Raw genomic sequence first — 12775 nt, 5'->3', positions numbered from 1 at the left:
ATCAAAAACAACAAGCACAATATTTTTAGTCAGAGTGTTGGTTTGAGATTCGATTACATTTTCTTTTTGTTTCCTGTAGCAGGATCATTTTGCCCTGACATTTTTTCTTTTGATTAAAGCAATTGTACATTATGCATATTCACTGTCAAGCACAAAGGTCCTTCTCCAGCATACCTGTAGGAAGATGATTCTTAGCAGGCGTTCAGATCATAAACCGCTCCCTGCACACAGGGCTACATTGGATGTTGCTCTAGGTACCGGTGAAAAATGAAATACCATCCAGGAAATCCACTTTGAATATCAGATCCCTGAGGTAAAATGAACACTGTGCAGCAGTTTGTAATAGCCAGGGACAGGATTTTACCCCGAAGTTACTGACAAAGTTTCTAATGCAGCAAGTATCTTATCGTTTGTCACGATTGTGTGCTAAACTGAGGTAAAAATGACCATGGATGGAAAAGAATGTACTTTAAACCAAAACATGACACAAGAATGTGGACAAAGCATCTTGGACTCCAACCTCTCCATCATGCCGCATGCCAACCACATCACCAAAACGGCTTTATTCTAGCTTAAGAACATTGCAGAAACATCATACATGCCATACATGACAATCCTGTCACAACCCTGTCCTAGCCTCAGGTCCAGAGATGAAAACACCCTACACCCTACAGACTACCTCTGCTCCTGCACCCTCCCCACTCACATCAGACCGTCAACCACCCTAACTTCCTGCCAAAAAGCCCTCAAAATCTACATCTTCAGACTTGCCTTTCGTATGGAACTCCCACCCCCCACATCTTAACTGACTGCTTTCTGTCCTAGGGTTTCTTTGTATTTTCTCTAAATTAATTTAATTGCATCTTTTTTTTCACTAATGTAGGCCTTTGTTTGTTTATTGTACTGTATGCTTATACGGAATGTTTAGGTAAAGTGTCTGAGTATTTAGAAAATCACTATATAAATGAAATCTATTATTATTTTAGATGCAACATAAAACCTAAGGAAAAATATAATAACGTTGATTTGACTGGTGGATGCAGTGTGACAGCCATTGAATGGCCTGATTACATTTGAAATGGTTGCTCAAATATCAGGTTGACACAACAGGCCTTCTTGTACCAAGTAATGATCACTTTTCACAGAAGCAACCGAGTATCATTGCTTCATTGTGCCAATTAAAAACCCATTCAGAGGCCATACGTCTGATGAAATGCTTGTTTATTTGTTACTGATTGGCACAAGGACTGCCTTGTCATTCCTAAAAAGTGACATGTTTACTTTCGTCTTGTATTAATAATGTTTGGCAGAGATAGGGACAGGCATTGCTTGAACATTGCTGTCAGTATTGTAATCAAATCATTGTTATTTACACTGCATCTCTTTCGTTCTCTCTCAATTGCTCACTGATGACAGTGTGCAGCTTCGCCCCATTATTTGATGAGGCTAGTGTTTGTTATGATGATGGCACACCACCAGTAGCAGAGTTCACAGTAAAGGTGATTCATATAATAGTCAGGCAGAGACGGAGCATCCCTGGGGAGGGGTGTGTGTGTGTGTGTGTGTGTGTGTGTGTGCGTGTGTGTGTGTGTGTGTGTGTGTGTGTGTGTGGTGTGTGTGTGTGTGTGTGTGTGTGTGTGTGTGTGTGTGTGTGTGTGTGTGTGTGTGTGTGTGTGTGTGTGTGTGTGTGTGTGTGTGTGTGTGTGTGTGTGTGTGTGTGTGTGTGGGTGTGGGTGTGTGTGTGGGTGTGTGTGCACGCATTAGAACTCACTCATATTGATGGACCAACCAGATCGATCAGCTGAGTTGAGGTGCGAAACCAATCGCACCCTGGGGAGACGGGAGGGAGAAATCGAAATGGAGGACACGGCTAACTTCGACAGCGTCTGTCAAAACGTCAAGATCACTTTAAATAACAATAATCTTGTTTATGTCAAGTAGCCAATAAGTCTCCAAATAAAAAAACAAAAAGCAGAGACATCATTCACATCTAACCTTCAATCTTTTGTCTAGGCATGTCCTGTATTCAGTGAGTTGAATCTCAGGGCAACCTATTAGGAACAGTGAGATTTAGGTCTAAAGCACCATTTGTCTTCGGATGCTTTTCTGCTCCAGTGAGGGATTTATTGCCAGCAATCTAAACTCTTTTTACCTTGTTGAGCGGTAAAAAAATACTGACTTGAGGGATCAATTTACTCCTGCTGGAAGGGAGCCAGACAGAACTCAAGCTACCTATCCCAAAAGTGTTCTGTGTTGTAGTCTTTCTACAGTAAGTGCCTTCGCTAAGACCAGGCTGAACTCCAGATCGAATCATGTTTTCAAGCGTTTCCAAGAAGCCTGATTGAAATCGTCTCTGCTGGCAGCACTTCATCAAACTCAAAAGAGATGTTTGTGGGGCTAAGGATGGAGCTCTGATGTCGAATCGTTTACCAGATGCCCCTGGAACCAACCAATCGTTGAGATCAGACTGAAAAATAAGTATGCTTGACATGCAGTCCATCCAGGGTTTCAGCAGCCATGCAAACCCTCATTCGGACTGGCAGCCATAGAAACATGCACTTGGGATGAATGCTTTAAAATGAATCCAGACCAAAAACCATCATCAGTATACAATTGATGGGAGAATGGAGTTGCACACACATCCCCACACTCATGGCAAACATGCCAGCTTCCTGCTGTAATTGTTTCTCAGTCAGAGCAAGTGGGCTTGATATCTGATCTCTGAGGCAGGCGACAGGAACAGCAGAAGGTGTTGTTGTGTGAGCATCATACGTTGAAGTAGCACTCCTGAGAATGGTCTCATGCCATCATGTCTACTTCCTGTGCATCTTTACACCATTTAATCAGTTTACTACCGCAAAAAGGAGATTTGACTGATAACCCTGACCTTACATTTGTTGATAGAGAATGAAGAAGTCCTCTGTTTGAATGCGCATATCCTTTTTAAAACTACACTTAAGCATCTGATTCTTCGAAACTGGAAACAGCACAACCCCCACAATTAGTTTAGACTTTCTCTTTATTTCTTTACATCCATGTTTAATAACATAACATGTTATGTTTTAGGAGCCAGAGGTCAAGGCATTGGCCTATTCGGGATGTGTGTGCGTGGAGGGAAAGTCAATTCAAGTGTTCATTATATGTATTGTATTGTTGCTATTGTCATTGAAAAATCAATACAAATATCAATCAAAATAAAATCTGTAAGTACCTTTATAACAAATGGTGTTACTTCACATTGGGCATCAATGACTTTGCGCTGGTGTCAGATCTGCAGCCCTGCTCTTAAATTAATAAGTAGTCTCAGGCAGATGGAGAAGGAGAGGGAGAGAAAGAAAGAGAGGTGCTGTTCTGCCATATGTCTTCCCCGCTGCTGTGTTCACAAGCCTTAAATCAGGTGCTGCAGCGGCGAGTCCTTCCACGACCATCTGACAAGACTAATCTCGTGCTAATTACGGTGAAAGGAACTCTAATTAGCTGCGACACATAGGATTACACGGGAAATGAGGAGAAATGTTTGTTACCTGTGATCCTGTCACTGCGTCCCCCGCTGTCGTTGTGAATCTGATAAGCTCAAATGAGTAGCTTTCACCTCGGAGCTTGCCTTCCCAATATATCATCATTTTCTCCATATGTGTATTTGATCATTATTGAATGGCAGAGGCATTTTGAAATGGTACAAATAGAACTGTCATGAACCTTTGATGTGCACTGACTTTCAGCCTCTGTCATCTTTAAGTCTGATTAAGTTCATGTGTGACTGAATACTTTTTTCTTTCCTGTTTCTTTTCAGATCCAGACAAGAAATGGATTTTTCATACCTGTGGCGGTGTGGGCCCTGAAGGCCCAACTCCCTCTCAGTGCCTCAACTCCTATAGGTACAGCAACGTGACAGTCGGCACCCGTGGGCCCTTCAAAGGCATCCAAATGTGGCTTGTTCAGGAAACTGGCACCTACAGGTAGGGCTGCTGCCTGAGTATAAAGCTTACCACAATCTGTACAACAAATGTTCATGTATTACTGTGTACTGTTTTGAAGTGGCTTTGTATGATGTACTTATCCTAGTCAGTGTATTCCCACAGTAGATTGTTGGCGGTTATTTTTCTTGTGTTATTTTGTGACTTTTCTAAATCCTAACAAACCAAACTAACTAACTGAGTGATGCAGGGGTAGACCAGCAACTACCATGTGTTGGGAGGTAAAATGGCTGTCTTCATAAATGAGGCTGTTGGATTTATGGTTAAGCAAATGTTCTCTACTGCCTGTGCTGCAGCACCTCTTTTCCCCCTCTGTCTGAAACCAGAGCCTAGTCTGCTCTGATTGGTTAGCTGGCCAGCTCTTTTTTGATTGGTCAACCGCTTAGAGATGTCCCCGACCTTATCACATACAATGTGCCATCTACTGTAGGTAAAACACTGACTATGGAAGAGTAACTCATACAAAACCGCTCATGCTAACTACCCTCTTTTGGTTCTCAATGCATTGCCAGTCAATCTTTACGTACGTACACTCGGCTTCATGAGCACTCAACATACAAACCCTATAGAATACACACTTAACCTCTCTTTTTTTATCATCAGCACTGCGCATTCCAACTCCATTTTTCTCCACAATACAGACTCTTCCTCACGCCCACCTCCTCTCCTCTGTGCATCAGCAGCACATCAATCTTCCACAGGCATACAGAGAAATCTCACTATCAGATTCTTGGAGGAGGGAGCAGAGGCTGGAGTAATGGGAGCTAAATAGTATGATTCACTCCACATCTGACTCCCAAAAAATCCCCCAAAACCACCCGCCTCCAATGCTATGGTTATGGTGTTTGAGGCTTTGGAATACTACAACAATCAGTTAGCACCTTGACCTCATGCATTCTACTGCTCTAGGATTAATGCTGCGGTATCCACTACCTTGTGCAGGGATCAATATGTGTCCTGTGGGCATTCATGCGCGTTTAACTTGAATTTGACTTGGATGCCTCAAACACAAAAAAAGCGCATCAAAACTTCTAGCCTCCCACATCAACAGGCAGCACAACCACACACTGCTAAGCTCTGCCAAAAGCCTTAAAATACCCAACTAACAGCAGCGTGGACAGCTCTGTCTTAACAAATGTCCCAGAGTTTTAGAAAAACACCTTCTGTCTCCGCATAAACTCCAGAACTGTGTTCTTGATGCGGCCCGTAAATGGAGCCGACAGACGGTCACAGAGATGAATATGCGCTCTGCATCTCCCAAAAGTCATTAGGCAAACAGCTGAGGTAGCGACTGAGCACCGGGCAGCGTTCTCTCCCCCCAACAAGCACCACCATCGGGAAGAGAAATATACAACCGCTACCAATCAAGTTGTGTTTTGTTCTCCCTGGCAAGAAAACTGGAGAATTTGAAATGAGTGTCTTCTGCTGCGTGTGTGCTTGTATGTGTGTTTGTGTGCCCATGCAATCTGTAGTCTGTGCTATCTTTTGTATGTGTTGCCCAAGCGAGGTCAAAAACACCCCAGGTAAAAGTATTTTTTAGGGTTTCCAAATGAATTTTGGTTGTTATTTAATACACTCGCAGGTGGAATACATAAGAAGTGTTTTCCAGCCTCAGGTTATTTCTGATAAACAGCTAGTGCCCAGCTTGGAAAATACAATAAATACTTCACCTTAAAATCCTATGAATCCAAAACAATAGACAAAACCAAATGAAAGTAATCAACCATCCTTTTATTCACTGTATCATCAGGATCAGGATCATGCTAATGACCAGTGTTATGTGTGTGTTTGTGGTTCTGTGTGTCTTCTGTTTCCAACACAGGATTACAGCCTACGGTGCGGCTGGCGGTCGCAGCGTGTTGGCCATGAGCAGGTCACATGGTGTCTACATCACAGGAGACTTCCTGCTGCGGAGGGGCGAGCTGCTTCACATCCTGGTGGGACAGAAAGGAGAGGACGCATGCCCCAATGTGAGTCTACCATCACGCAGTAAATATGATCTATGGTAGCAAATGAGAGCTGCAATTTAGAGTATGTCAAGATAAACATTATGGGGGAATTAAAATACAGATTCAATATATGGGGGTAATTTTAAATGGCTATAAGCGATACACTGATTATAAATCGTAAATTAGGAGGCAAACTAATTCTATTTTATACAATGATAGATGGCTATTATCATTATCTTTTTCCAGGAAATTTAGAAGGATTAAAGTTGTTCAAGCTGAATGATATCACTGCGTCCACACTGTATGACTTGATAGCAGTGGAAGCATACAGCAGTGGACATACTGTAGCCGCTGTGATAACGGCTATAAAATGTGGATTACAGTCGTGAAGCCTCGAGTTACAGCCTTCGCGCTGTCCTTTCTTTTGGGAAAAATAATTTCAATGGGAGGAAAAATAAGAACAACTGAACAGTACACAGTACATTTGTAGGCATTGTTACATTAAACGTTAACAAACTGAAAACATTGTAAAAGCATTCAAACGCAGGAAAATAAGGTAGCCCTGAAGCATTCCCTACTTACTTGTCTGTTTTACTCTCATTAGGAACATCAGGCTGATTTTAAGATGACTTCAGACTATTGATTAAGAGCAAAAACTCATTAGTACACGTTTTAAAGAAGTAATAGCCTGAATTAAGTGTGAAGTAGTATCTCTTTCATATCTAGTTGCAACCTGTTGTTGTGCCCTGCTTGCCATTTAGAAAATAATTCAAATTTAAAGTACTTTGCATCAGCTTCCCTTTTTAGGCATCGCCACTTAGAGACATTCTTTGACATTGTTTAACTTTCGGACCATCTATAATTACATTTAATCATCCCTTTGTGTTTTTGGAAAGTAAAATCGATTTAAAATGTGTTATTTATAGTTTTGGATTATTAAAAGGAAAAATATGGTCTTTGGGGAAATGCTCTTTTCCTGTCAGCCAGCTGGAGAGGTGTGAGTAGTGCTGCCAGAAACAGGCATTGTTTTGTTAACAAAGAGTAGGGTCCATACCAGCGAACTGGACACTGACTTTTACATGCTGTTAATTGTGCTGCAGCTGAGCAGCTCATTAGCGTACTAGTCTGCAGTGCCGTATCCCTGGTGAATGTTTGTTTTGGGGCTTTTAGACAAGCTAATGTGCAGGAAACGTACTGTATGTGAGGGTTGTAAGTTACATAAGAATGAGGTTTTAGCAGAAAAGCTAATGTGGTTGTTGTGCAGAGTACGTAGCTCTGGTGTTGTGTATTAGGCTGGTGGTAGAATCTTTGTGTCCCTCTGATCTGCGTGTGATAGAACGCCGACCTTGATTGGCTGTGTTGAAATAAGTTCTCCCTCTACGAGACGAATACCAATCAGTACTCCGTCAAATGAATGCTAAACTAGGTGACGCATCATAAAAACTAAAAATTAAGTTTCCTCCTTTTGGTTTCTGATTTATTTCAGGAGAAAACATTAAGTGATTGACATAGCAGACACAAGCTGCAGTAGACCAAAGAAATATGTTGGAAATTAATAAAACTTTGACATTCTGAAATTCAAGGTAGCATCAAGTAATTCTCCTCATGTTCCCCGACCTCACCCTGGCCACCCGTGCTCTGAATCGTGAACCTTTTTGCCACCAACCACAATTGAAACCTGCGATGGAAGCCTGCACGGATCTCCCCACTGTCTCTCTTAAGCTTCCTTGTGTTGACTTGCCAGGGGTGGCTGTCATCCATTATGCTCTGGAGATTCTTCCCTGGCAGCAGCGCAGCATGCTTCCCCTCCCAGTTCCACACACTGAGAATAAAACCCTCACAATCCCTCTAGTCGCCAATGAAACCATCCATCGTCTGCTATTTAAACGTTTGAAAACGAAACCCTGTACCGCCACTGAAAATAAAGAGAAAGGGAGGTTAGTTGACAAAGTGTAGCATTTATTATTGCTGCTTTTAAGAGAAGGAAACATACATTGTTTGACATTGTTTGTTGTATAGAAAGCAGGGTGCAAAGGTAACTTTGTACGGTGGCCAACAGGTGCAAACACGTCTGTTAAGAGTAAGGATGTTGTCAATATATTTGAAATGACAAGGTTAGCTATGTTAGCTAGCTAGCTAGCTAGCTTAGAGGGCATCTGAAATAATATCAGAAGGAATCATGCAATCACATTGTTAAAATAAGCAATAAAAACGTACATTTTAGGTAAATAAGGCCCCCACATACTTCCCGTGCGGACACTCCACCGCCCACCATATAAGTCAGCTGAAGTGCCCAATGTCTTTCCTAACTTTACTTTCAGCCGGCAGAACGTGTAAACAGTACCTGCAGGGAGGGGTCTTCACCACTATCACCAAGTTATTAGTTTTTAACCAGGGTGCCTTGAAGTGCTCAGTGCAGACAGCAGAGAGAGACTGGCCTGTTCCAGAGTGAGCCTGAAGTCGTTTAATGTTCCTTTTCTTATTTGCCCCTCTTCTTCAGCAGCTCTCTCCAAAGGGTCGCTCCGAAGGTTATGTGTGCTGTAGTACAGAGTTTCTCACACCTAGCCTTTCCTCGGGTGAGGGAAATGATACCCCTATGTCCTCTCTGTGCATGTCTTTCTCCTTCTTCCGTTCACACATCCTTGTGTCGTTTTTTCCTCTCTTAGACACAACCTTAGAGTTAGAAGCTGCAATGACAGAGAGGGGGAATGACTTGAAAAAGGCTCCCCTCAGAATGCCTCAATGCACTCTTTACCTCCTCCACTGTCAATTAAAGTCGCTAAAGTCCCGCCCCCACCTCCCTCCCATCCTCTCAGAGTTTCGGTTCAGACAGATGAGGGGAGAGGAAACTCATGTCCCCTCACTCTCATAGGACTGGCTCCAGGCAGCTCAGCATAATTGCAATGCACACACAAGGCAGACACTCAATTCACAAAATCTCAGCAATGCAAAGTCCCTGCATCACTTGCCAAATAAATGTCATGTTCCATTTTTATAAAGGGACTTGATTTCTTGGAAGACATCAAACTAAATATCCGGCTTTATTAGTTAACATGAGTAATAAACTTGCCTTGCCTTGCCTAATCAATTTAAAATACACTGACGGTATAATCATTGTGGATTCTTTCAAACCATGCATTTGTTGAAGTTGTCCTTTGGAGCCTTTGAGTTTAAAAAGGACATTCTGCTCATTTTCAGGTTCATGTTTGTATTTTTTGCTTCTAATGTGACATATTTACTGAATTTAGTGTTCAAAAAGTGCTTTATTTTTTAAATGGCCCGCAATAGAAGTGCAAGTGTTACATAGTGATGTCATTTTGTTATGGAATTAAACAAAGGAGTCCAATGGTGTGGGAGTGTGGAAGAGGGAACTTTAAAATGTTTACCTTGCAGACCATGTACATGCACAAAGATCTATATAACACAAGAAAGGGAAACCCCTAAAAAGCACAATTTAAGTTTTTTGCCATGGCCATTTTGTTTATTTATAACCAAAATGGACTCTAGAAGGTGGAGCAAACCACAACAAAAGTCTTGTAATTAACGTTTATAAACTGAGACAAAAAAAAAGGATTGTTTTCATAAAGCTATTTAAAGGGTTTTTAGTGATTTTGGATTCATGGGACTTTTCATTAATTCTATATTTTTAACAATCCTTTAACTCTGCAAAATAACAAACTATTCAGTATATATGTTGAATGCATTTTGAATGCATTTTGAATGCATTTTGTCATTTTGATTCAAGATGTCAAATCTTTCATTGGGAAATATTTTCCGGAGTTGTCTTATTCAGTCAGTAATAGGTGGTTTTACAATAGACAGGAAATCAGTAAATAGCAGACTGAATTGTCATATAGAGGCAGCATTGGTCCTTGCCTCTCAGTTCCTGTGTGCATCTGGATATTTCTGCTTGGTGTTTGTTCACCATTATAATAATAAAGCCTTTGACTAAGCAGCAGCTGTGGCTTGGCAACTGCTCAAGTTTCTCACACACACAACTGACATGCATGGAGACAGCATGAAAGCAATTCTTATGTGAGCTGACATCTCTCTCTCTCTCTCTCTCGCTTTCTCTCTCTCTCTCTCGCTCTCTCTCTCGCACTCTCTCTCTCCTTGCCTACAGATCAACCCCATGCTGAATAAGATCTGCCAGGAACAGAGTGCCCCCATGTCCAACAAAACCCAAGTGAAAGGGGGTGGAGGAGGAGGGGGCGGGGCCACATATGTGTTCAAGGTAAGTAGGTTATGATGGGCAGGCAGATACTTTTAGACTTTATATTTTGAGAACTGCATCATTTGTGGAGATTTCGTTTGTCTCATAATAATGCATTACATATTCAAATGCAGGCATTGGGGATATTGACCTTGCTCTCTACCATTCAAGCTATTCATATCACTGAGATAGTAGTTATTGTCTTATTGTCACTACTTTATCCATGAACATGACTCACTGGAGTTATTTGGTGGTTGTAATCTCACATCAAACAGAGAAGCTGACCAACATCCCAATACATTTGTTCGAAAGGAAGTTACACTTTTTAAAATACCTGAATTTGCTTTCTTACACCATGGTAATGGAAAATAATTAAAAACGTATTTTCAAGAAACTTTCCTTTCCTATTCCTTTGATGTGCACACACTGAATGTAACTGTATTAATGTATACATGTATATAAATACCCAGGTGGTAAAAGACGTGTTCATCCCCCTCATCATCGCTGCTGGGGGAGGGGGCCGGGGCTACAGCAGCCTATCAGAGATGCAGCTGGAGCAGATGGACTATGACCCCAGCCAACCGGGACGCAACGGGAAGTCAAGTGCTGCAGGTTTGCTACACACAGCTTTGATGTGTGTGTGTGTGTGTGTGTGTGTGTGTGTGTGTGTGTGTGTGTGTGTGTGTGTGTGTGTGTGTGTGTGTGTGTGTGTGTGTGTGGTGTGTGTGTGTGTGTGTGTGTGTGTGTGTGTGTGTGTGTGTGTGTGTGTGTGTGTGTGTGTGTGTGTGTGTGTGTGTGTGTGTGTGTGTTCCCAAAGCAGTCAGAAGGAGTGAACTGCACACAATGGTCTCAATATTGGCCCTTTCTATGCAGAGAGCCTCTTTGCATGAATAGTCTAAATCACTTCTACAGTTATAGTGAAATGATGAGTGTCCATACAGGGTTCCTGGTAACTAACGGGACTTATAATTGGGGGGGTGCTCAAACTTATTCATTTTGTGATACAGAAAAAGGAGGCAACGATGGCTTTGTCATGGATAATGACTGAATAAAGCTCCTTTACATGTCCTTTTTTGAAAATGCATGAGAAAAAAAGGATTATTATATAAACTAATACAAACAAGTTCTCCTCTATCCCTCCTTTCTCAATTCTAACAATTTCCTTTTCCTCTCTACAATGCCTTTGGATGCACCCTGAGGCCCCCCGATCAGACCCCGGTAGCTCTGGATGACCCCTCACAACAAATCAGTCATACTCTGCCACATGGATAATGGCAATCGGATGCAAAAAAAGGCAAATTGCACTTTATGAGCACTGTAATACTATTAACACAATGTCTTTTGTGAATCAGATGGGGCAGATAGAGGGTGCAAATGATGCACAATTCACCTGTTAGTGCGTAGTTTGTCTACAGTTGTGTGTGTTTTAGTGAGAGAGCTTGGTCCAGGGAGAAGCATATAGTGAGTGTGTACGAGGTGAACAGATAACTAATACCCCATTACAGAACTGTTGTATTGTATTCAGCTCTGCATGGCCACAAACTAATAAGCCCAGTTTACAGATATCCCGAAGTGGAAGTGTTTATTTGTGTGTCTACCTGTAAACACAATCATTTATCCCAGAAGGCATTTACCTCTGCCTTAATTCATACGTTTCATATGCATTCCCACTCGCTGTGCCAGTGTTTGTGTTTTGGCTAAAACAAAACAAAGCTAGGGCCTGCTCATAATTATTCATATGGATCCCTGTGTATCCCGTCATTACCGGTCAGAACTACCAGTGTGATGCTACATCCATGCCGGCTGCATTATTCATGTGGTCTGAGTTTAGAATGGCCCAGAAAACATTTCCTCAAAGCCCATGGTTTACTTTTGAAGGAACTGGTGAATGAAAAGTCAAATATTCAGCATTTCCGTGTGGTTTATTGCTAATGTGGTGAGATATTTGTTTTTGTTTCTATCTCTCAGACTTCAGAGAGGGAGGAAAATGAAAGGGGAACATTTACTTTTAACTTTATTAGCTATAACTTTAATCTCCTGTTACCAGGTTTCTTCAAAGGGATTTATGTTTCTGTGGTCTCTGCTCTAACCAGTGTTTAATAAGTTATTGCAGTGTGTGTGTGTGTGTGTGTGTGTGTGTGTGTGTGTGTGTGTGTGTGTGTGTGTGTGTGTGTGTGTGTGTGTGTGTGTGTGTGTGTGTGTGTGTGTGTGTGTGTGTGTGTGTGTTGTGTGTGTGTGTGTGTATCATCTTTCCAGAACATTTTCCCATTGAAGAGCTCTTTCTGTGTCTTTCTCTCTTTCTTCCTTTTCGAAATGAATTTTTGAATTTGTCTTGTGTGAACTCTGGACAAAGAATCAGTTCCACACATTGTCCAGATAGTCCTGGTCATAAGAGCTCTTACTTACTCTGCTGCTCTGCTTGTAATTTGCTCAAACAGCCAGTCTCTTGCCACTCTTTGATTTTGTCTGATGACATTTTTGACGTAAACATTTACAGACCAAGATTCCCTAAAGGGGCCCTATCATGCTTTTTGGGGTTTCCCCCTCCTGTAGTGGGTTACATAGGTTTGTGTGCATGTAAATGGTCTGCAAAGGCTAAAATCCCAAAGTTCCCTCCAGAGGGAGTTTCTAAAAAT

General features: G+C 41.8%; 1 protein-coding gene across 1 annotated transcript in view; it reads left to right on the top strand.

The window, feature by feature from the left end:
• The window catches only part of alk (ALK receptor tyrosine kinase), a 516591-nt gene that overhangs the window by 460814 nt on the left and 43002 nt on the right, over window positions 1–12775 (top strand). Inside the window, 4 exon segments of the mRNA XM_034205980.1 lie at window positions 3794–3959; window positions 5800–5947; window positions 10050–10160; window positions 10610–10751. Coding sequence (XP_034061871.1) covers window positions 3794–3959; window positions 5800–5947; window positions 10050–10160; window positions 10610–10751 — 567 coding nt within the window.

This window comes from Gymnodraco acuticeps, unplaced genomic scaffold (genome assembly GCF_902827175.1).
Source record: "Gymnodraco acuticeps unplaced genomic scaffold, fGymAcu1.1, whole genome shotgun sequence".
NCBI lineage: Eukaryota > Metazoa > Chordata > Actinopteri > Perciformes > Bathydraconidae > Gymnodraco > Gymnodraco acuticeps.
The sequence above is the reverse complement of the archived record's forward strand: the minus strand, read 5'-3'. Positions and strand labels throughout refer to the sequence as shown.